Raw genomic sequence first — 26,105 nt, forward strand, 5'->3', positions numbered from 1 at the left:
GGGATATGACTTTCTCACGTACTCTGGTGCCTCATCTTTGACCATGTCCCCTGGAGGGGGAGACCTGGTGGCACTCAGAGGAAGGACAGCAGGTTACCAAGAAGAGACTTGATACCCTATGAGCATATACAGGGGGAGGTAATCCCCCTCAGGAACAGTCATAGGTGAGGGGAGTAAGGGGAAAATGGGAGGGAGGGAAGAATGGGAGGATACAAGGGATGGGATAACCATTGAGATATAACAAGAATAAATTAATAAAAAAAGAAAAAAATTAAAAAATTTAAAAATGAGGTAAAGATCTAAAGAGAGAATTCTCAAAAAGGAATACTGGATGGCTGAGAAACACTTGAAGAAATGCTCAGCATCCCTAGTAACCAGGGAAATGCAAATAAAAACAACTCTGAGATTCCATATTATATCTATTAGAATGGCTAATATAAAAAACTCAAGTTACTCAATTTACAGAACATGCTCTTAAAGATGTAGACAAAGGGGAGCACTCCTCCATTTGCTGGTGGGAGTGCAAACTTGTAAAACCAATTTGGAAATCAATCTGGTGCTTTCTCAGAAAATTAAGAATAGGTCTACCTCAAGACCCAGCCATGGAGATCCAAGATGGCTGTGCTGCTCACACACTCTGTCTTATCAGCAGGACTGAGCCTAGGAATCAGGCTTGGAGCTGCAGACCACAAGAATCCTAGGTGAGAGTACAGGTAGATATGGCCTAACGCCATCCAATTTGTCCACAGAGGACTGGTACCCTGTCCCTGAGTCTGGACACATACCCACCTGAGAGCTGCATCTGTATTCTATATTTTAGACTCTAAATCTGGGACTGAATTGTGGGTGGTAGAGTGTCTAGATCTGCTGGCCCAGGGGAGCACCCAGTAGAATGAGTGGAACTGACCTCAGACCACTTAGTCAGTCCACAGAAAGCCTCAGGGCCCAAGACAGGAGCAGGTAAGCTCACAGAAAACCAGCCAAACTGAAGATATTTTGCTGTACCTATCCACCCCTCTGAACTATATGTTAAAGAGCACAATCACCTGTGTCTGCTGGCCCAGGGAGGAGCTCTCAGTGTAGACCTGGGATATATTGGACTTTGGATCACCCCAGCAGTCCACAGAGGGATCCAGGGTCCAGGTGGGTTTGGACACTTTCTCCAGTGCCTATCAAAAGGCCACAGGCTAGCATGATGTACCTGCATACTCTCTCAGTCTGACCCAAGTCCCCAGGGCTGGAGCAGAGGTGAAAATATTCTCTAGGACCCAGATAAATACAGGCCAGAATAATGACCTGCACTCTCTGTCTGTCTGAACCAAGTCCCCAGGGCCTGACTGCCCACAGACATGTACACCAATGTCCAGCCAAACAATGGCCAATGCACTATACTGGCACTCTCTAAAGAACTGAACAAAGACCCCAGGGCCTAAACAGTCAAGCAGGCTGTAACTACTATCTCTCAAACTAAACCTTGGCTTGGAGAGCACCAACATCATAGTTTTCTGTCTCAGTGGGGAGGCCAGGGTATGAAGCAAAGTCCCCAGAGCTGAACCCAGATCACACACCTGATTCAGGGATGGGTTCTCTGATACCCACCAGTGAGGGGTCTTGACCTATACACACTCACCTATGAATCCACTCTCATCAGCCAGTGAAGGACACCAGAAACTACCACCCAACATCAGAAACAGCAAGATGACTAAAGCTCAGCCTAAAAACACAAACAAAAAAGCAAAAATAATATGGCAGCTCCAGAACCCAGTTCTCCCTAAAGCAATCAGCCCTGGAAAATCAAACACAACTGAAGCACAAGAAAATTTTCTCAAACTTTAGTAATGAAGATGATAATGGTAGAAATTAATAAAATCCATACACAAATACAGGAAGAAATAGGGAAACATGTAGAGGACCTTAGAGAGGCCATGGCAGGAGCCTATAGAGAGAAAATGAATAAATCACTGGGAGAAATTCAGGAAAATGTAAACAATTAGGTGAAGGAAATCAAAATAGCTCAAAATCTGATGATAAAATAGGAACAATAATAAAAGCACAAATAGAGGAAATCCTGGAAAAAGAGAACTTAGAGAGAAAAAAGGGACTGCAGAGGTAAACATCACCAACAGAATTCAAGAAATAGAGAAAAGTCTCTCAGTTGGAGACACAATGGAAGAATTTGATGTAACCATCAAAGAAAATGTTAAAACTGAAAAATTCCTGACACAAAATATCCAAGAAATCAAGGACACCATGAAAAGACAAAACCTAAGAATAATACAAATTGAGGAAAGAGAAGACATCTGGCTCCAAGGCCCAGAAAATATTTTCAACAAAATCATAGAAGAAACACTCCCTAATTTAAAGAGAGATGATTATAAACATACAAAATGACTACAGAACACCAAATAGAGTAGACCAGAAAAGAAAATCCTCTTGTCACATAATAATTGAAACAAAGAATGTAGAGAACAAAAAAAATATTAAAATTATTAAGGGAAAAAGGCCAAGTAACATATAATGGCAAACCTATAAGAATCACATCTGACTTTTCAGCAGAGACCATAAAAGCCAGGAGGGTTTGGGTAGAGATCTTGCCAACTCTAAAAGACCACAGATGCTAGTCCAGTCTACCATACCTAGTGAAACTTTTTAATAAAGATAGATTGAGAAAGCAAAATATTCCATGACAAAACCAAATTCAAATAGTACCCATCCACAAATCCAGTATTACCAAAGTTACTAGAAGGAAAACTCCAACCCTAACTGGCTAACTACAACCATGATAAAACAGGAAATAGATAATGCCACTTTAACAAAGCAAACAAACAAACAAAACAGACAAACACACTACCACAACCAACATAAAAATCAAAGGACTTAGCAGTCACTGGTCATTAATCTCTCTCAACATCAATGATCCCAACTCTCCAATAAAAAGACATAGACTAACAGAATGGATGCATAAACAAGATACAACATTTTGATGCGTTGAAGAAACACATCTCAGCCACAATGGTAGACATTACACTGGGAAAAGGTATTTCAAGCAAATAGATACAAGTAGCAAGCTGGTATAGCCATTCTAATATGTAATAAAATAGACTTTCAACCAAAATTAATAAAAAGAGATGAAGAAAGACACTTCACACTCATCAAAGGAATATTCAGCCAAGATGATGTTGCAATTCTGAACATCTATGCCCCAAATACAAGAACACCCACATTTGTAAAAGATATATTAATAAAGTTTAAACTACACATTGACACTGACACATTTATATCCCACTTTCACCAAATTATAGGTCAATGAAACAGAAGCTAAAATGAGAAATAATGACACTAACCAATGTCATGGATAAAATGAATGTAACAGATATCTACAGAACTTTTCACCCAAACACAAAAGATTATACCTTCTTCTCAGCACCTGACTGAACCTTCTCTAAAATTGACCATGAAGTAGGTCACCAATTATGCCTCAAAAGATACAAAAATATTGAAATAATACGTGGTATCCTATCAGACCAACATGGACTAAAGCTGGACTTTAAAAACAACAGAAATAACAAAAAGCCTACACACACACGGAAAATGAACAACTCTCTACTTAAAGACAACTGGTTCAAGGAAGAAATAAAGAAATTATGGATTTCCTAAAATTCAATGAAATTGAAAGTACAACATATCCAAATTTATGGGACACATTGAAAGCAGTGCTAAGTTCACAGCATTAAGTGCCTTCATAAAGGGCTTGGAAACATCTCATACAGGAAACTTAATGAGACATCTAAAAGCACAAGGAAAAAAAAACAGAAGCAGAAACACCCAAGAGGAGTAGATGGGTGGAAATAATCAAACTCAGTGCTGAAATCAATAAATTAAAAACAGAACAATTCAAAGAATCAACAAAACCAAGAGTGGTTCTTTGAGAAAATGAATAAGATACACAAACCATTAGCCAATCTAACTAAAAGTCAGAGAAACACTATCCAAATCAGAAAAGAACAAAATCAGAAATGAAAAAGGAGACATAACAACAGACACTGAAGAAATAAAAAAAATCATTAGGTCATACTTCAAAATGTATACATGCCAACATTTGAAAATCTAAAGGAAATGGATTAGTCAATTCATGAATTCCACTTGCCTAAATTGAACCAAGATCAGATAAACTAAATAGTCCTATTTTTTCCTACAGAAACAGAAGCAGTCATCAAAATTCTAACAACAACAACAACAACAACAACAACAACAACAACAACAGCAACAATGACAAAGCCCAGGGTCAGATGGTTTCAGCACAGAATTCTACCAGATCTTCAAAGAAGAACTAATACTGAGTTGGGGAATAGAGGCTTCTGGAGGGGTTAGGAGCTTCACAAGGAAACCAATGGGGGCAACAAATCTGAGTGGAGGAGGGAACTACTGCAGAGACTTATGCACCAACCAAGGGCCATGCATGGTGAGGACCTAGTCCCTCTTCTCAGATGCAATAGATAGACAGCACAGTCTCCTTGTGGATCCCATAATATAGAAGTAAGGAAAACTTCTGAAATGGACTCTTGTCCCACACATTGATCACTTACACTCCGTGGAGTGGCCTTGCTAGGCCACAGAGGAAAAGGATACAAGTAGCCAGGATGATACTTGATACACTGAGGTCAGATGTTAGGGGAGGATGGCGCCCCTTTCTATGGATTAGTGGAGGAAGGGAGAGAGTATAAGGGAGGATTAGTGGGATGGGGAGGCTATGAGGGAGGGGGTCTACAATCAGAATGTAAGGTGAACAAATTAAAAATTAAAAAATAAACTTATGAAGAAAATATTGGAATATGGGAAATGAGTATCTAAATACAGTAGGGCTATTATCTTTTTAAATTATGAGGAGGCAGGAGGCACAGTAAACTGAAATTCCACTCACTTGTCTAATGCCTGTGTTCCACTCTATCTTGTCCTCAGACAATGACAATTGTTGCCCGGGTGGCAAAGATGAGGAAAATGTTCCTACTTTTACTTTATATCCAAGACCTTGTGGAAAATTCCAGAAGTTCAGAATGTCATAATCTACATGCACTTTTTCTGAAGGTTTCAAAGTTACTGAGTCTCCACCAGCATTCACGAATTTAATGTTCTTCAGGATGTGGTTTAGCTAAGAGAAATGCATGATTTATAAGCATGCTCAGTGTAAAGTTAAAAAACTTAGTTATGCATGGTCACATTTTTATTAATTTCTCTCTCAAAATGAAATATCATTACAATTATAAAACAACAAAATGTTGTTTACAGTGAAATAATATCATCCTCCAACAGTCTGTGAATAGGTGTTTACTGAGATAAACCTTAGGTTTTAATGCAATATAATGGTTTTCAACATTGATCCAAATTGTTTGTAATGATTAGTGTTAATTATGAACTAAGACTAATCTTAAATTACTAGGGCATGAGGTCTCAGTGAAGACCTGTATATATTAATTTGGAATCTGAGACAGTATCTGGAATATTTTCTAACTTCATTTAACTGAGTCATGAAGAATCAGTCTGAGTTTTAGTAGGCTCATTTTGTCCTGTGCCAGGGCTGAACATTATGGAAACAGATGCTTGAACAATACATATTCAGTGCTCCTTGCTCTTGATGGTGGATGTTGATGTGGCAAGCTGCTTCCAATTCCTGACACTTTGAGTTCCTCCTAATGAGGGACTGCAACTTGGCATTGTGAGTAAAATAATCCCTTTCTCATTTCAGCGGTTTTTGTCCACATATTTCATCACAGCAAAAAGAATCAAACCTACATATATACACCCATAGTCGATACACAGTTTCCTTAGATGCTTTAGGATTACTTTATTTGGTGATACTCTATACTAGTTAGGAATGTGAAATATCAGTTCATTCCTGGTTCATATTTAAGAACTTTCTGAAAAGACAGTGTTTTTAAGATGAGAGTCTTAGTGTAGCAGGATCATGATAGATCTTTAATATAATCCTTTGCCCTAGGTTCTTAATACTAGCTTATACCACATTGTCATCTTGATGATAAGTTTCACCCAGGTCTATATTTTTATTTTAAGCACTGAAAATGGTCTAGAAACTTTTGTTTGGAAAGAGAATCCTAAGGTACTTGTTTAGAGCACCTGTGGGTCCATTTTGAAAAGTTACTTTCATGTAGAGGAATTTTAATTCAGAAAATGGTTGCTCTGGCTGGAGATCCCATCCAAAGACCTTCTAGGTCTGTGTGATGTTACTGTAATAAAAACACACCTTTAATCCAGGAGACAGAGGCAGTCAGACCTGAGTTCATGGGCAGCCTGGTACAAAATAAGTTTCATGTTAAAAAAAAAGTTTAGATTGAAGTTTGGTGGTAGATATGCCTAATCACAAACAATGCAGGTAAAGTTAATTTGTAAAAGGAAGCATGATGTTTGAAATTGTTTAACTGAGTGGCAGAAGAAGTGATGAGTAAGATATGCACAAGTCTCCTGAGAGTAAAGGGGATGGGGAATCTACTTGTGGGAGACACTCAGAGAAAGTGAGAAAGGAGGCAGTTTTACTGGGAGAGTTTTACAGAGAGAGGTTGAATGAGAGAACAAGCTAGATGTGGGTAAAGACAGAATAAACCAGAGAATGAGAAGGAGCTAGAATATTGGAAAAGATTGGTGGAGTTAGTTTGAGGCTAAGCAAAGTAATTCAAAGTCTTAGAGAAACAAAAATCCAGAATGAATAATTTATCTGGGAGAAGACACTGTGCCAGAATGCCTGAATTGAACTAGCCAGCTATAAGCCCTGAAAGAACAAGAAAGTATAAGCTGATGAATCAGTAAGCCTCAGAGTCTGAAAGGACTAGGTTTTATTGTATGGGGCATAGAAGCTTCTAGAACTAGTGTTAGAATAACAGACAGAGGCAGTAAGTCCCTGAGACAACAGTTAGAATAGGTGAACAAAAGTTCCTTTTACACCTTGTTGACACTGTGCAGGTTCCAAAGGAAAGACCATTACCTGCCATGGGGGAAATTTCATTTTTCCTCCATTTTTAACTCCTTGTTTTTCTACTTTGTGCATAACCATCTTCTGAAGGGTATGAGCCACAGCATACACAGCATTGTACATATGATAACTCCCTTGACTCATTGCCATGTCAAATTGGTACCAAGGTAACCATTCCAAGGAACCTCTAGATGAACAATTTTTTAATGATTTACAGGAAGCCTTAGATATTGAGCAATTAAAATATATCTCCCACAGTCTTGCCAGAAAAATGTCTTCTGGGTATTTGGAAGGGGTCACTGTCTTTACAAATTCCTTAAAAGTAGAAATTTCACCATGATGTTGTGAAAAGATGAGAGTTCCATGGAATGAGTCAAGAATGAAATGCCTCATAGAAGTAATAACTTCCCACTCTGATGTGGTAACCCAGATTTTCCACGGAAGTATATGCTCCCATCTTCTAAAGAGCACACCTACAGTAGAGTCGGTGGTACCATAAATGATAACAACTTTTGCTGAGTTGCTCACAATTGGGCTATTGTAGACATCATAATATTGCATTTGGAAAATCTTATTCCCTGGGATCATTTGCATGAAGGCTAAACAGACTGTCTTTTTTTCCATCTCTGGTATCAAGTCTGAGACAAAGTGAACACCTTTCTCATCATCTGAGATGACCAGCCCCACCCAATTCCATCTGAAATGGACAATCAACGTGACCATGCCTAAGGCCAGAGAAGACTCCTTGGAGGCCATCTGATACAGAGAAGAAAAGTTCACAGAGTCATGCATATTTATTTCAAAAGGTCCAATGGTCAGCTAAGAAAAGAGAATAGGGAGTGACATGAAGATGGAGGTTCCAGAAATCATAGGTTCAATGAGGCTGAAACAAGAACTTCAAATTTCAGAAATTCAAATTTATATTTAAAGTTAATTCCAAAATTGGGACCCTATTTCAGAAAATGTTTTGAAATATTCCCTTCTATCATTAACAGTGTATATCTCATGCCTTTCAAACAACAGAAATGCAGATATACCGACAATTTCAGAGTATATAGCCTTAACAACTATGTACTTATAAAGACTGAGTAGTTTGTTTGGGTGGCTGTGTGTCCATGCAAGTCTGTGTACCGATGTTTCTACAGGTACACACACATGTACACATGAAGGCTAAAAGAGAGCTTTGGGTGTCCTCTACTGTAGGCATAATGTTATTGTGTTATTCAAATTTTGGGACCCTCTATATTCGTTTTGAGAATCTCCTGCCTCATTGTCCTGAGCATTTGATTAAATTTTAATAGTATTTCTTCAAAACCCTAATATTAATTTTAAAGTTTATCATGAGCCTTTCAGCAGAATATTGACTATACTTGGTTTTCAATGTACAGTGGTCTGGATTTCAGCCAGAAACATTACCCTTCACTTCACAGTTTCAGAAAGAACATAGAGAACACCCAACATTTTATAATAATTAATAATTAATAATTAATAATTAATAATAATAATAATAATAATTATTATTATTATTAAACTGCAGACAAATGTTTCTCTCTCTCTCAAAAAAAGAATCTCCTGTCTCAATGTTGTGTAAACACTGCTTTCCAGCAGTCCTCTGATATGCCAATAAAGCAGCTTACAACCAATCTCTGAGCAGAGGAAAAAATAGAGCTAACCCACTGCCAGCCAGCAGGTGAGATGTTAGAGGAGAAAGTAGGAGATTCAGCTGTGGGAGAATTTCTGGTAATATCAGAAGAGAGGAAGAAGATACACCTGGAATGGGGAAAGTTACAAAGTACAAGCATCTCTGGCATGTACACTGAGAGGAAACCAGATTAGCATATAAGTTTAAGCTTAGAATAATAACTGCTCAGTTCGTGTGCTGTCAAACTTCTTATTAAAAAATTTGTAAGAATCTCAATTGTTTTGAGTGATAGCTAGGTTAAGAGAGAAACAGGAAAAACATAGTTATATAAAAATAATTTTAACTTTCTACTTCTTGTTACTTATTTTTCTTGAGGCAAACTGTCCCTAACACCTCTTGATTCAAACAATTTTCTGGTCTGGGTAGAATACAGGAAGCCACAGGTATCATCCTGTATCTGCTGTGCTATGGTGAGTACATGTGTGGTGTTGGCAGGAAAACTCCCGTTTTTATGATTTCACACAAAAAAACCCATTCTTGACTATGGGATGATCATCCAGCCCAAGACTAAGTAATTTGAATCTTGCACATCAAAGTCTTTCCTTTTATCATTTTTCTTTGTATTCAAATGTTGAAATAAAAGGGGGTGCTTTAATTAATTTCCATTCCTATATTCTCACCTGTGGATATTTATAAAGTTCCAGAAATGTACCAATTAGGGAAGAAATTTCAAATGTTGTTCCTGTGATTGTGACCACAGATTTCTCCTCTCTTCTGCAGCTGTAGTTTGGGAAGATGTTCTTCTGCCCTGAGAGCCAAATAAGGAAACTGTACACTCCTTCTTCTTGAGTTGGCCCAGCATTGTAAATGCCATATCCCAGAGACATGTTAGGTAAAAGAATGGCATTCCTGTTGATCTCCTCAATGGCAAATTTTAAAGCAATCACAAATTGGTAGTTGTTGAGACTGATCCTGTGTAGAGAACAAGAGAATCAATGCAGGACAGTCTTCAATCACCATTGTTTTACATCTGAATATAGTAACTGTCATGCACTAAATGAAAGCTTACTCTTACAACTTCCATGTTCAAATCATACCTTGCTATTTGATGGAGTAACAACATGAGATTTTTTTGGAGTCTAGTAGGGCTCTTTTTCCTCATGTTTAAGAGCTTATACATTGACTAATGCCTTTAAAAATTACACCAGTTCCTTCATCTATTTCCTGTCTGAGGACACAGGAAGAAATCTATTTTCTATTCACGAATCTGGTAGTTAATACACAATCATCTCATGCCTTTAAGTTGGTGGTCTAGAATATTTGTTCACCTTGTGAGCCCTGTGACTGTGAACTGTAAAAACCTGTTCATTGTTTCTTGTAGCTCAGCCCTACCACACACTTTTAACCGAAGAACTTCCTGTTTGTTGTAAACAGGTGATTATAGTGTGGCTTGTCCAGGCCTAACAATACCTTTAATCCAATAACGTTCTGTTTATTGTAAATAGCTGATTATTGAGAGAGTCAAATCTAATTGAAACAGTGAAAGTCATAAAGCCAGCACAGCTGTTTGACAAGGATCCAGTACAGCTGAACCTAATGATGCAATCATTTTGGTACTGTTCCCCACTTTTTGGCCTTGATCTCTATGTGTCATATGCTTAGGGGGCTTTTATTATTTCTAAAACTTGTGGGTATTGGACTGATGGAAAGCTTCTTAAGAATCACTTATGCCCTTTCTCAGGGACACTTCTTCTAAGCTTCCCTATGGATATCCTCATCATACTATCTCTTCACTTTTAGGGATATGTCATTATCTGACCCTACTCAAAGGTCTTCCTTATGCTCTGGATGTTGTGACTCAAATAATACTCCTGTCACATCTTCCTCCTGGATGTTACTTACTCAGAAATGATAGAATCAAAACAAAGTAAACTTAAAAATGTAAACAGTATTTGGTAGGATGGTGACAGAAGATCAAATTAAAAGCCTCTTCCTTCTGCTGATGGACAGAGTGGCATGGATAAAGGATAAAAGAATAAAATATTAAGAACTCCCTTAGAAAAAGTGAACACACACACACACACAAACACACACACACACACACACACACACACACACACACACACACACATATATATATATATATATAGGGCCACTATAGTGTCATATAACCAAGGAACAAAAAAAAAAACCAAGATTAGTTAGATAAATAAATTCTACATATATATAAGATTTATACTGAGTAATATTTGAATAATAACTGCAGCATCTTTGGCCTGAAAATGGTTCTTGGGTCTAATGTCAATTGGTACTCTGACTATTAAAAGTTGAATGTACACTGATTGGGACATTACAAGCAGGCTGACTTGAAGATTTTTTATTCTATTCGGTGCCCTGGAAACCTCAAGAGTTGACATCCTGAGAACAGGATATCAGGCTTTGGCAAAATATTCACTTTAAACCTCAATATTGTTAAAATTTGGGTGGTGGGGTTGATGAGAAAACAATTATTGTAAAAGAACTCTGTAACATATCTGGGCACAAAAAATGATATGGTCTATGTTTTGGAACATCATGCATCTATCCCTGCCTAATGAGTCCTGTATAAATAAAGAATCACTCTGACTGCTAGCCAGTCAGGATGCAAAACTTCTCCTGATCCCCATGCCCAGCTCATTCCTCCTTCTCCTCCACTGAAGCTTTTGCATCCACCCTTCTTCAGGCCCTGACCACTCCCCAGGACTGGACTCCAGAATACTATGGTGTGGCTCAGGCAGTCTTAGCACACACCTATAATTCAAGATCTTTCTGTACACAGAATTAATAAATTTAACCCTAGGTCAAGAGGCAGAGCAAGAAACCAGCTAACAGGGATCAAGAAGATAGGAGGGACCTTGAGAAAGGGGTATTTAAGACATCATAGAGAGGAAGGGGTTCTTTAGCTCTTTAGCTCTTAGCTCTTTAGGTCTTTGGCTTTTAGCAATTGGCTTTCTTCTCGTGGGCTGCTGGGTGAGCTAGCTGACCTATTCCTTCTGGCCTATCAACTGAGCTAACAAGCTTTGTACCTTTTGATGTTTGGCCTTTTCTTCTGGCATGTGAGCTGAGCAGGAAGGGCATCTGGGTGCTTTCTCTGACTCTCTAAGATAGAATGTTTTGAGCCCAGCATCTGGTTCTTGAGTATTCATTGACAAAATTGAAAAATTTGGGATTGTCATTCATAAAACCACAAATTGAAATGCCTATTCGTCATTAAAATGAAAAACATAATTTGTGTGGTTTTGGGTAGGTGAGTATATATGTTGTGGATAGCTAGAATGAGCCAAGTCTCTCTAAGAGGCCCAAATGAAAGGACAAAGGGAAATTCAATTATTTGAACTTGCTCACTTTTCATGGCATTTCTAGGCCTGGAGTCAGTATAGAAAAGGAGTCAGAGCTAAGGTTTCTGACCTGACTCTACTTTTTGGGTTCTCATTATCAGTCCTATGGCAGCTGGTTGTGAGATATTCTGTATTCTTTCTGTCAGTATTATCAGACTTAGCTATCTGCTGGCCTTAGCCCTTTTCCCACTGCAGATAGTGTATAGGATGCTGTTCTATATAAACTTGGTTGGTGAAAGTCATAAGTTTATGCCAGACTTTCTGGTCCCAGATAATGCTTTTGTCATCTTTAGTCCTCATTCTCCTCCTACTTGATACCTTGACATTTGGAACCATTATTCCTGCTGTGTAGGACAATATGTCATGTGTGTAATTGAGTCAATATGTTTTATGCTATATAATACACATATAAATTATAATAGTACTCTTTAAACTTTTATCAATCATATTTTACTTTGAGATTTTGCATGTATTTTTATTATGTGTTTAAATGTATTATAATCATTTTACATATATCTGTATATATAATATATGTGTATGTATGTATTTATATTGTACAGAGCCAGATTTAACCAAGATTTTCATGCATACATAGCTAGATACATACCAATGTATCTGTGTTCACCAGTGTTATATATGTATATGTATATATGTGGTATGTACATGTGTATATGTTGCATGTATCTATATGTAGTATGTAAGTGTTTGGTGTATGTGTGGTGTAACCAGATTTATGCAGAAACAGAGGATATAGCAAGATGCCAGATATCTTCTTTTATCAGTTTTTTAGTTCCTAAAGACAAGAATTTTCAATGAAATTCAAGCATGTATTTTAAGCTCAGCTGACTGTCTAATAACTTACTGGAAACTTGTCTGTGCTCTCGAACACTGGGGTTATAGATTCATGCAGCCATGTCCTGTTTTAATGTAGGTATTAGAGTTTCTAACTGAGGCTGTCATGTTTGTACCAGTGTGCTTTCCCCCAATGGATCCCTCTTCCTAAGCCAAAGACAAGGATCTTTTTCAGGGTGAACTAATAGTCAAATTTGTGTCATTTTAGTGAGTTCTGGATCACATGTCTTTCATAACAATAATAAAGGGAAATGAAAATTTTCTTTTTCTTACTCCTCTTGTCACTCAACTTTTCTGTTTTCTATTTATGTTGTGGCATACCATTTAAATGGTGATGTGATTAGATTTCTGCTTTGTTTTAAAAATGTGAATAATTTGTTTCATAATTATAAACTTCTATCTATATTATAAATTCATATATGCTTTTGCCCACATGTGTTTCATCTTACTTGCTCCACTAAAATTCTAGAGACTATAGGTAGCCAAGGGACATATTTATATTAATTGTGATGTTTGAAAGTACTTGTTTAATATGCAGATATAAGTGAGTATATACCATTTGAGTCTTTCTGCTTCTGGGTTAACTCACTCATTGTGATCATTTCTAGCTCAATCCATTTATCCACAAATTTTTGGAATTCCTTGTTTTTAATAGCTGAATAGTATTCCATAGTGTATATGTACCCCAGCTCCTCTATCCATTCTTCTATTGAGGGACACTTAGGCTGTTTCCATGTTCTGGCTATTATGAATAAGGCTGCTATGAACATGGTTAAGCAAATTTTCTTGTTGTGTGCTGGAGCATCTTCTGGGTATATTCCAAGGAGTTGAATAGCTGGGTCTTGAGGAAGCCCTATTCTGGTGCCTCATATTTGACCATGTCCCCTGGAGGGGGAGACCTGGTGGCACTCAGAGGAAGGACAGCAGGTTACCAAGAAGAGACTTGATACCCTATGAGCATATACAGGGGGAGGTAATCCCCCTCAGGAACAGTCATAGGGGAGGGGAATAAGGGGAAAATGAGAGGGAGGGAAGAATGGGAGGATACAAGGGATGAGATAACCATTGAGATGTAACAAGAATAAATTAATATGACATGAGAAGATGGAAGAATATACCTTGCTCATGGATAGGGAGAATTAACATAATAAAAATGGCCATCCTACCCAAAGCAATCTACAGATTCAGTGCAATCCCTATCAAAATACCTACACAACTTTTTAAAGACATTGAAAGTTCAATTCTGAACTTCATGTGGAAAAACAAAAAACCCAGAATAGCTAAAACAATCTTGTACAATAAAAGGTGCTCTGGAGGAGTCTCCATACCTGATCTCAAACTGTACTATAAAGCAATAGTAATTAAAACAGCATGGTACTGGCACAGCAACAGGCTGGTTGATCAGTGGAATCGAATCGAAGACCCAGATATGAATCCACACACATATGGTCATTTGATTTTCGACAAAGAAGCCAAATCCATTCGATGGAAAAGGGATAGCATCTTCAACAAATGGTGCTGGTCTAACTGGATGTCTATGTGTAAAAAATGCAACTGGACCCATATTTGTCACCTTGTACAAAACTCAAATCCAAGTGGATTAAAGACCTCAACATAAAACCGGAGACACTAAATCACTTAGAAGAAAAAATGGGAAAGAGCCTGGAACATATTGGCACAGGAGACAATTTCCTAAACAGAACACCAACAGCCCAGACATTAATGTAAACAATTAATAAATGGGACCTCATGAGGCTGAAAGCTTCTGTAAGGCAGGTGACACTGTAAAGAGAACAAAACGACAGTCTACAGACTGGGAAAAGATCTTCACCAACCCCACATCTGACAAAGGTCTAATATCCAAAAATATATAAAGAACTCAAGAAATTAAATACCACCAAACCAAATAACCCAATCGAGAAATGGGGCATGGAACTAAACAGAGAATTCTCAACAGAGGAATATCAAATGGCTGAGAAACACTTAAAGAAATGCTCAACCTCCTTAATCATCAGGGAAATGCAAATCAAAACAATGCTGAGATTCCATCTTACACCCATCAGAATGGCTAAGATCAAAAATTCAAGCGACACCACATGCTGGCGAGGATGTGAGGAGAGAGGAACACTCCTTCATTGCTGGTGGGAATGCAAACTAGTACAACCACTTTGGAAATCTATCTGGTGTTATCTCAGAAAAATGGGAATAGGGCTTCCTCAAGCCCCAGCTATTCCACTCCTTGGAATATACCCAGAAGATGCTCCAGCACTCAGCAAGAAAATTTGCTCAACCATGTTCATAGCAGCCTTATTCATAATAGCCAGAACATGGAAACAGCCTAAGTGTCCCTCAATAGAAGAATGGATAAAGAAACTGTGGTACATATACACTATGGAATGCTATTCAGCTATTAAAAACAAGAAATCCCCGAAATTTGTGGATAAATGGATTGAGCTAGAAATGATCATAATGAATGAGTTAACCCAGAAGCAGAAAGACTCAAATGGTATATACTCACTTATATCTGCATATTAGCCCAAAAGGCATGTCCCATGAAAGCCTTCACTTACCAGGAAACTGCGACAGAGGAGAGGACATTCTAGTGGGACTCTAGATGAGAGAATCATGGGAGAAAGGCAAAGTAGAAGGACCCAGAGGGTCCTAGAAGCCTACAAGTAGAACATTATGATAGGCAGATTTGGGTCCACGGGTCCCGCTCAAACTAAGGCACCAGCTAAGGACAATACAGGCGGTAAACCTTAAACCTCTACCCAGATCCAGCCAATGGACAGAACACTCTCCACAGTAGAGTGGAGAGTGGGATATTACTTTCTCACATACTCTGGTGCCTCACCTTTGACCATGTCCCCTGGAGGGGGAGACCTGGTGGCACTCAGAGAAAGGACAGCAGGTTACCAAGAAGAGAATTGATACCCTATGATCATATAGAGGGGGAGGTAATCCCCCTCAGGAACAGTCATAGGGGAGGGGAATAAGGGGAAAATGGGAGGGAGGGAAGAATGGGAGGATACAAGGGATGGGATAACCATTGAGATGTAACAAGAATAAATTAATAAAGGAGGAAAAAAAGATTAAAAAAATAGTAACAAAAAAGAAAGTACTTGTTTAATTTTATCAATCAGATTTTACTTTGAGATTTTGTATATATTGAATATCATTGAATATACATAGAATTATATTGAATATTATTATTATATGTGTTCATGTTCAATACAATGCATGTCCATATATATATATTGGATGTGCACCTGTGCATGTTCATGAAGAGGCTGGAGGAAGGTCTTCAATGTTCTGCTGTATCACTTTACAATGTAATATCCTGACACAGCATCTCTCACTGAATCTATAACTCCTCTGACAACTAGAGAGTCTAGCATTTCCTGTCTCCATGTCACAATGCTGAAGTTGCAGGTGCATATTCAGCTACAACAAAGTTTTACATAGGTGCCGAGGATCTGAACCCAAGTCCAAGCTGTAAAACAGGTGTTAGAATAAGAGCCTGTCCCCAAAGCCCTTTGTAGTGTAGCTTCTGTTGAGCTGTGGCATGCACCTGAGACCACACTTCCACTCTAAAACAAAGGACAAAATCTGTTACACAATTAATGATTGTTTAAATGTTATCTATCCTCAAAATATTTATTTAAATTTCTTGTCTCATATGTCATTTTAAGTTTCTCATTCTCTCCTTTTTATGTCTTCACTTTATTGTGAACTAGTTTTAATGTTCCAGATCTCTGTTTCCCTTCTACTAGACTTTAGATATTAGTATTTCCTTCTTATATAATATAACATTGGAATAATTTGATTTTAATTTTTCAATTTTAATATAATTACAACAACTTCCTTTTTTCTTTCCTATACCAATATTTTAGGGACTAAATGTATGTGTGGTTTCTGGTCAAGGACAACAATAAACATGATAATGTGGACAGGGAAAAATCCCAAGACGCACCAGTAGTATACAAAGAAACAGAGGTAAATGCGGAATGCTGAGACAAGGTGAAATTGTCATCCCAAGTAAAGGGCACATCAGTTGGTTTTATAAAATCAAATCTTTAACTTTGAAAATATCAATATATAAAAACCTGTAGGGTCTCACAGTTGTGAAGTGATAAATGTAAGTGGTAGGGACTAGTGATGGCATCAAACAGGATCAACAAAATCAGAAAGTCAGGGTGTGGGCATCACAGTTACTCTGCCCCTTCTAGATGTGTCCATGGCTCCAGTAATACATGGCCAACTTTAAATCCATTGTCTCAGAAAAGTGATGGCCTCAATGAAGCTAATAAAAATTGGAAACTTCTAGCGCAATATGTATAGAGTTTTACTCTGTGGTATACAGTCCTTAGACTACAAATTACGTTAGTGGGGGAAGAGCCTGTGACATTCTCTGGAAGAAAAAGTTCATATTTGTATTGCCAATATGGTTCAGCAGTTAAAAGCACTGGCAAGTCTTGTAGGGGACATGATGTAATTCTCAACAGTTTCATGATGGCTTATGACTGTAACTTTACTTCATGGACTCTAACACCTTCTTCTAGTAACACTGTGCAAATTATACCAAGAAAAATTGTTGATGAGGAAGAAAAAAAACCAACAAGAGCGACAATACAGTCTACCAATATAGTCTAATTGGCATTCCAACAATATAGAGAATACAAAAAACCCTCCAAATATGATATTTTCTCAATCAAGCACATTGTATGTGTATATTACTATATACAATGTTATCTACTTATAAAAGTAAAATGGATATAAGAGTGAGTACTGGTGGAAGTGCAGAAGAGAAGCTGTGGGTAGGGCAAGAGAGCAGAGTATAAATGGATGAGAGTGGGATCTGTGCTACTTTTCTACTGCTGTGGTGAACACAATGACCAAAAATAAACTTGGGGATGAAAGGGTTTACTCCTTATTAACATGATTATTTCACACACTTGTCCAAGTCTGCACCTTTAAGTCTCTGTCTCTCCCAGAGCTTATCTTTCACCATAAACTAGCTGACCCTGTTGTGAGTCAGCAGCTAAAGACAGATAGGGGTGGAGTGACCCTGTTGAGAGTCAGCAGCCAAAGACAGATAGGGATAGAGCGACTCTGTTGTGAGTCAACAGTTAGACTAAAGCTAGATGAAGACAAAGCAAGATACCCTGTGTGGCAGGACATTATGACCCTGCCTGGAATTCCCTATGTTTTGAGAGAAGTCTGCAGCTGAGTTGCTATAGCAATATGCTTCCCTGCCTTCTGAACTGTAAAAGCTGCTGCCTGACTAATAAAGATTGAGAGTTTGATCAATCAGACTTGCTCTCCTTTCTTGTGTCTTGCATTCTCAACAGGTGACCTCCCTCCTAAGTTTTAGTCAAACCCCGCAGGTCAGGCCAATTTATTTTCAGCAACTTCTAGAACCAAAGAAGAGCAGACATCACTGTGTATCTGGGCCATGGGAGGACAGTCTACACATAGACCATAGGAAGGATTTAGCAAACAGAAACATATATGACTAAACAGAAATGTGTCATCTTCTACTGAGAAACTGTAGACTAAAAATTGCAGGCAACTAAGGAATGATGAGAGTGAGAGAAATAGTCTTACACAAGGGAGAGGACATCAGTTGTTTATGTAAGGGAAATCCCTGAAAACATACCTAAAAGCAAATCTATATATACTGGGTGGATTGTTTTTTAATGTATACAGTTATTTATAGATAAATATATAAAGAAAGAGATAAAATTTACATATATTATAAGTTACAATTTAATGGGAATGGCATATGGAAGGTATTAGACACTGATATGAATTAAAATTAATAAAGGACAGGTGACATAACTCAGTGGGTAACATCCTTGCAGCACAACTGTGAGGATCTGTGTTTGAATCCCTGAAACCAACAAAAACCTGTACATTGAAGCTGGCTTGTGAAATCAAGCCTTGCAACAGTACATTGATGGGGGATACATGAGAACATCATTGTCTAGATTGCCTGGCATACACAGCAGAATATAAAACAAACATGTCTTAAAGAAAGTACAGGTCAATGAAATGCATATGATTGTACTCATATGTGTGTCCTTACTGACACACACAAAGACAAAGAGAAAACACACACATACACACACAGACACAAAGACAAACACACACACACACACACACACACACATGCTCACATACATATTTAAAATACAGTGAAGAAGATAAAACATTACTCACTTAAGGCTAAAAATGAATGACCTCTTTTTTATAAAGCTCAGTGTATATACTAACATTCCACATAAAATAAAGACAAGCATTTCTAATTAATTTATGATGAAATGACAAAATTAAGACACAATTGTTTGTTAAACAATCAATTGGGTAAGCTGCATAACAGCAGATAGAGATCTAATCGAACTTAATACATTTTCAACAAGAGGTAAGCTATGTCTGGTATGGAAACTGAGTCAATGCCCCAAGCTTAATGAAGGTATACATCTTAGAGGAGAGCCTACAACCACCACTTTACTAAACAAGAAAAATCTTTAACTACATATGCTTTTCTCATGCTTAAACAAACCACACTCAAAAGCATGTAAAACACATATTAGACACAGTCTTTTTATAGACGTTGTAAACAAATATGTAATATTTCATTTTAAAATGAGAGATAAAGAGGTATAATAAATAGCAATTCATGAAAGAATATACTCTCAATACAGTGTGTACATATATAATCACTCAAAGCATCAACAAAAAATTTGTAGGCATAGTAAGCAATGGCATGTCCTTACTTTAAATTATGAAAATTATTGTAGACACACTATGAAGGAATAATGCCTTACATGGTTAATAATGCTTTCACTAAGGGCATGCCATGGAGATAGAAAAATCATGGCCAATATAATTTGCAATTGTAGAGTTTGCCAAAAGGCTTATTGCTAAAGGTGATGATACATTTTATGCAGTTTGATATCATACCTATTCTTCACACAGCACATCACTTTGCACTCCAAAAAATATAAAATTATGATTGGTCCATACAAAAAAATTAGGCAAAGGATTAGAAAATTACACCTGAGTTTATTACATGTCAGATTTTGAGTAATCAGTTTGCCCTCCATGCTGGAAAGATAAATTATTACCAAATTCAGCATGTGCCAATAATGAGTGCTGTATTAAAGTACTCAGGGTATCTGTGTCAGAAATTCCAAAAATCAACCTGAAAATCTGATATAATTGTATCTCCCTAAGTCAAGGAGCAGCAGCCTTGGGAGTCAAAACAGCAGGGTAATGCATGACAGAAGCATGCATGTGTGATGGGCAGAGTTACAGAAACTGAAACAGAGACAAACAAGAGAAAGCAAAAGAGATTGTAAAGATGCCAGTGAACAGTTAAATTCAGGAGGGAGATGTGGCAGCTTCTAAGCAGGAAGACTTGCCATTCCTTCCTGCCTCCTCTCTTCTGCATTGTGTACAGCAGACACCTATAGCATCAGTGTCCACCAGGAGGTGCAATATCTGCTTTCAATGGCACCATCTCTGTCCATAGAAGAAACCACCTACTAAAACTATGTACAAGTCTGTCTCATCCTTTTGTTATTACTGTAGTAACATTTTTTATAATCAAAAGGATGTCCCTGCACCTTAATCAATCATATTATCTGACAGAATGGAAACATCACAGCAGTCGGCTTAGATAGAGTCCCTGGCCTGGCTTGTGACCCAAAAGGGAAGTGGCACACCTCACAGTAAAAGTGATCTCCAAAGAGTTTGTATAACTAAATACTGTAAGTGGTCTTCCCAGGAATGTGGCACAATCAGTAGCACCCAGTCACCACAGACATTAGGAAGTGCACAAAATAAGCATTCCCAGGACCCTATTCTGTAGAAGATACACTGTGTTATCATATTTCAGTAGTGAACTAACTGTACATATGCCTCAAGTTATGTTTCCAAGTTACATCATTTGTCTCCTGCACGGCAGATGCCAGAGAGTTGTGTGTATGTGTTGGAACTGGCTGCAGAGGTTTGTGCTCAGACTTTACCCATAAATATAGAAGACAATAGATGAAGCTGAAAAACTCCTGGCAGTGTTAGGGGGAGCACTGCTGAGAATAAAAAGATAAGATACACTAGGGGTCCACCTTGGAAATTTGGGCTAGAAAGAGAAAGAAGGAGACACTTACCGTGGATAAATTTCTGTGTCCTCTGACCCTTCCGTGTGTGGGGAGGTTTGATAGGTGTAAAGTGGTAGGAACACACTTATCACCACGTCTGCATCCTGGTATACATTGTCTTCCAAAGAGTTGGAACAGTCTGGCAGAACTAAATTGCCTAGGAGCAAAAAAACCTTAAGAGTCAAGAAGAATAAAACCAAAGTGGGCATTGTGCGTGTTCCTTTGAGCACAAATGGAACTTGCACTGATGCCCGGTGCCAAGCTACAGTAGATGAATGGTTATGCCTGTCTGTGGGTTTATAATCCCACTCCACTCCCTATTCATTCCAGGTCATCTTGCTTAGTCCCCTGGAGAAACCTTCATCACTTTCTACCCTCAGGGTTTACACCTGAGGTTTTTTGTCCAAGTGAAAAACACATATATCTGAAGATCATATTCTTAAGTTCCTGGTATTATTGTGTCATCATCCCAGTCCAAAAATCAGTAAACACAAGGACTAACCCTCCTCCTTCTTTGCTTCCTTCTCTTCCTCTTTCTCCTTATACTCAAATTTCTTTTTTTTTCCTTCTTCTTCTTCTTCTTCTTCTTCTTCTTCTTCTTCTTCTTCTTCTTCTTCTTCTTCTTCTTCTTCTTTCCAATATTCTGCCTCAAAAATAGTTGGGAGCATGGATAAGTAGTTAAAAATGTTTTAGGTGGAAAAGGAAAAATATAAGAAACAAAAAAGTGGATGAAATGAGAAGGCAAAAGTATCACTATATTTGTCAATTTTGGAAAGGTTTGAAAAGTTGACTATGCAACTGGAAAAATTGTAGGTAGAAATGGAAGCACTTGTGGAATGAATAGCAGTGGATGAGGAAGAAATAAAAGGTTCACACCCAATGAATAAGCAAAAGAAAAGAAGGAAGCAAACCATGGTAGAAGGCAGATAGCAGCCTTGACCAGCACCACACACATTCAGTTACAAGTTCTGGTATCTCCAAGTGGAGAAGGAGCTGGGTATGCTACAGGAAAGGGGAGAATGAGGAGCAGAATGACAGGGCTTTAAACAACAGCCTGTCTATAGAAAAGGGGTTAATATGAAGGCAACTGTTCTGCCAGAGGAGGGTAGCCTGGGATTACAAAATCACCATCTATGTTCTTAGTAACCATATAGCATATGCCTGCTAATGGCATTATAAAACAATGTCACTTGATGGCTTTAGGACTTTGGGACAAAATTGAGGAGCCCAGGAAAAGATCTACCTTGTTAAGTAAGATTGTACAATACTCTTCGGAACCTTCACAGATTTCTTCCATAGATGTATTTTGCCTATAAACAAAGCCATATCAGACCCTGATGTGTGACATGTTTTGATAGAGACTTTCAGTTTGAGATAAGAATGCTGGATGTAAAAGAGTTATTAGATTTTAAAGTCATAGGCATTTCCAATGGAGGAGTAGATAAGAGACACACCTGATATTGTCTCTCACAAATATGCCAATATTTTAGTACAAACTAGAGGTAGAGGCCTCAGATATCGAAAGACATTATGCTTTACTTTTGGCAATTTCAGCCATTTAAAAAAATGTGACCAAGCCACTAAATGCCTCAGATCTAAAAACATCTGGTGTGTTAACGGTGAGAAATATGGTACTTGCTAATTATTGCTTGCTGTCTCTGTGACCCACCTTTTGGTTAATAAAAAGCCATCACACCTAGGCAGGGCAAAGGAGATAGGTGGGGCTTGGGAAAGAGAGGAATCCTGGGAAGAAGAAAAAAGATTGCCACAAGGAGGAAGGAGAAATACTCAAAGAGAGGAAGGCTGCTATGGTTTAGATGGAAGAGAAACACATGGCAGGTGTGGATGGAGAATCCGGCACAACTGAAGAACATTAGTATTTGGTATTAAGAATAGGAGGTAGATTGATAGAAGTTATTGGAAGCAGATAGCACGGGATTGAGGCAGGTATCGCATACCTGCCCCACTATGGGATGTAGTTTAGGGGATTAATGTCTCCCTTGCCCCAGGATAACTAAGCCTATTTAAAAATATAACAAGTGTCAGTGTCTTAATTGATTGCTAGCCCAGCATACTGGTAATATTAACAATACTGGTAAATTAAAAACAATAATGTATCATAAAAACTACTATAGGCTGTGCCCATTGTCCAACATGAGGCATCACAAGGATTGAGTTTCCAAATTTATGAGAGGCCACTGCTAAAATATAATTGTCCTACCCTTAAAATGGTTGACTAACAAGCTTATATGGTAGAGAAATATTCCTGAATTAAGAAAATAAAAATTACAGGCATTTGAGCACTGGTACAAGAACAGCTCCAAGTGCAATATACAGAAGAGTCCATCAGCCCATGGAATTCCCCTGTGTTTGTTGTTAAAAATCAGAAAAATGAGGAAGGAAGGTTAGCAGATTTAAGAGTGCTGAATAAAGCAACTCAACCAATGGGTCGTATATAGCCTGTGATTCCTTTACATTTTGTATTAACTAAGTCATTGCTTTTGACAGTAATTGATTTAAAATATTGCTTTTTTACCATACCATTGAAAGGTCAGGTAAGGGTTAGCATTTTCAGTATCCAATTATAATAATAGTGGTCCAGTGCGTATTTATTTTTTAAAAAAACTCAATAATGGATTCTACCACCAGCACTTGCAACCTCCATAGCCACAAGACTTTGACCAGGTACACAGTCCTAGGAATAGCAATCTTAACGTATGGTAGGATCAGTGTCACTCAAAAATTGGTTGCTTATACTCACATGATCCATGACATTATTACATTTTGAGTCATCAGGCAATGCAAGTATTCATCAATGATATATGTACAGATACTAATTGGCATAACAGTACATGCCACATGACTCCAATGGACACTGCATCTATGCCCTAACATTCACTATATTGGACACTGGGGATATTGTTTTCTATGTACAGAGAGCAGACCTTTCACAAAGAGGCCATTCAGAGTTATCTTTAACCCTCAGAAACAACCCACTTGCATCATATCAAATGGTTCCTGTGCCAATGGCTTATTGACAATAATACCCATTTCTGTTGGTCCCTATGTCTTTCCTATTTTTGGACTTGGATGACATAATAGTACAAAAGACATAGAGGATGATCCTCAAATATATTTATCCAGCATATATTTGTCATTTGTACAGAGACCTCAGCTCTGAAGCTTGAGGGTAAAATATTTTTGAAGGTTTCTCGAGGGGATTTGAGGAAGCTGACTTGGCATGAATATGTAGTGGAATCCTCTGTCTTCAATACTTATAAACCCACAGAAAACGTCACTCATTTAACACCGACATTTTAGCATTTTTCATTTGTGCTCAAAGAAATATTTACAATAAACATGTTGACTTCTTTTTTATTGACAATAAAGCCTTTTATGGTCCTTTGCTAGTTGGTTAACCCAAACTTTTGGGTCTCTCACATAGACCATGTATACCATGATATTGTCACAAACACTTACCTATATTTGACTCATTGGCTGTAGAATAATAACTGTCTTAGAAATATATGCTTATTGGTATACAGTAGTTATGGGAGTAACTAACCACTTTCTCATGATATTGAAAGCCTATACCACAAGGGGGAATTTATGTTTGATTCCTTTATCATCGCAAAAAACTCCTAGTTTCCAGATGTGATAGTGGTGTTGCACACATGCACTCAAAGATGTGTCTGCATGCACAGGACACACAAAAGTTCAATCCCATCCAACTCCTTTTATGGATGAGCTATATGATCATGAAGGCTGATCCCTTCATGAATAGCAATTGGTATTAAACAGGGAGTCAGTTTTCTTTGAGCATGTAGCTTCTGAGGAGCCATCAATGCTCTAATGGATGATGCTATGTCCAGGTACATTTGGCGAACATTAAGTAGACTTATAAGTGGACTTTAAAGGTGGAGATGATGTGTAACCATTGCTCTCTTCCAGCTGTGGATTCTGTGAGGTATAAGAAGAAATCTGCCTAGGAGGATGTGCACACTGGTTTGGGAGTGGCATTAATATTACAGGATAAGCAGTCATTTTCTGATGAGGTTTAAGACCATCTAAATGAGATAGCACTGATACTTGGCACTGTTAAATATGTCAAGATCCTGTGTCCATATTGGTTACAAACACTAGGAAGAGCCTAAAACTCTTATTCTCTTTAATAGATACAGCATTAAAATAATTCTCAGTGACTTATTGAAATATTCATGATCAGAGAGTCACTCAGCATACCTCAGAGAAGCTTCTTTTTGCACCATAAGAAAATTAAGTGAAACTCACATTTGGCCATTGTGTATGGAAGGGAGAAACTGAGAGGTGCTTTATCCTAAATGGAATGTCTATTCACATATCTCCCTTGAAGGTTATATCTACATGTATGTATGAATAAACATATTGCTGAATATAACTGCCTGGTTCATAAAATGCTACTTGTGGGTATGTTTTCAGGGATAAATATTTTAATTAATTCCTGTGTTCTTCCCTAATGAAGAACACACATATAGTTTTAATGAACTCTTTCCATCTCACATGATGGTAGCTCATCCCACCTAATAAAAACTCAAATAACAGATATCACAAGCCTTTTTCTGAGTCATTGCTCAGGCCTATCCAAGAGACTACCAAAGCCAAGAGCTAATTTAGTTGTCCCAGGTTTCCACCTAAAGGGAGAAGGTAAATCCCTATCATTTAATGTGACACACTCTTCAGAAACAGGGTCCAAGGACCTCTGAGATGAATGCTCTCTCCCTGGAGACTAGCTTTCATGTTAGCAGAAGGAATTATGCAAGCTTCCAAAGGAGGGAGTCAACTAACAGCCCTAACCATTTATGATATCTATGAGCCATATCAATTACAGCATGGAATGATAGACCAAAGGGTTCTGTATCACTGTCCACACCTTGATGGAAAACTTCTCCACAACTAGACTTAAGATCTGCACAAAAAGCCGGGCATGGTGGCACATGTCTTTAATCTCAGCACTTGGGAAGCAGAGGAAAGCAGATCACTGTGAGTTCAAAGACAGCCTGGTCTACAAAGTGAGTCTAGGACAGCCAAGGCTAACACAGAGAGACCCT

General features: G+C 37.9%; 1 protein-coding gene across 1 annotated transcript in view; it reads right to left on the bottom strand.

The window, feature by feature from the left end:
* Positions 1-25,318, bottom strand: part of LOC311605907 (vomeronasal type-2 receptor 116-like) — a gene marked incomplete at both ends in the record, with an annotated part of 44,003 nt that extends 18,685 nt beyond the window's left edge. The window contains 5 exons of the mRNA XM_084796744.1: positions 4,922-5,149; positions 6,995-7,801; positions 9,305-9,596; positions 21,028-21,175; positions 25,309-25,318. Of these exons, the coding sequence (XP_084652870.1) occupies positions 4,922-5,149; positions 6,995-7,801; positions 9,305-9,596; positions 21,028-21,175; positions 25,309-25,318 (1,485 nt within the window). The remainder of the gene's footprint in view (positions 1-4,921; positions 5,150-6,994; positions 7,802-9,304; positions 9,597-21,027; positions 21,176-25,308) is intronic.
* Positions 25,319-26,105: the final 787 nt, after the last annotated feature.

This window comes from Acomys minous, assembly GCF_964271855.1.
Source record: "Acomys minous genome assembly, chromosome: 9".
NCBI lineage: Eukaryota > Metazoa > Chordata > Mammalia > Rodentia > Muridae > Acomys > Acomys minous.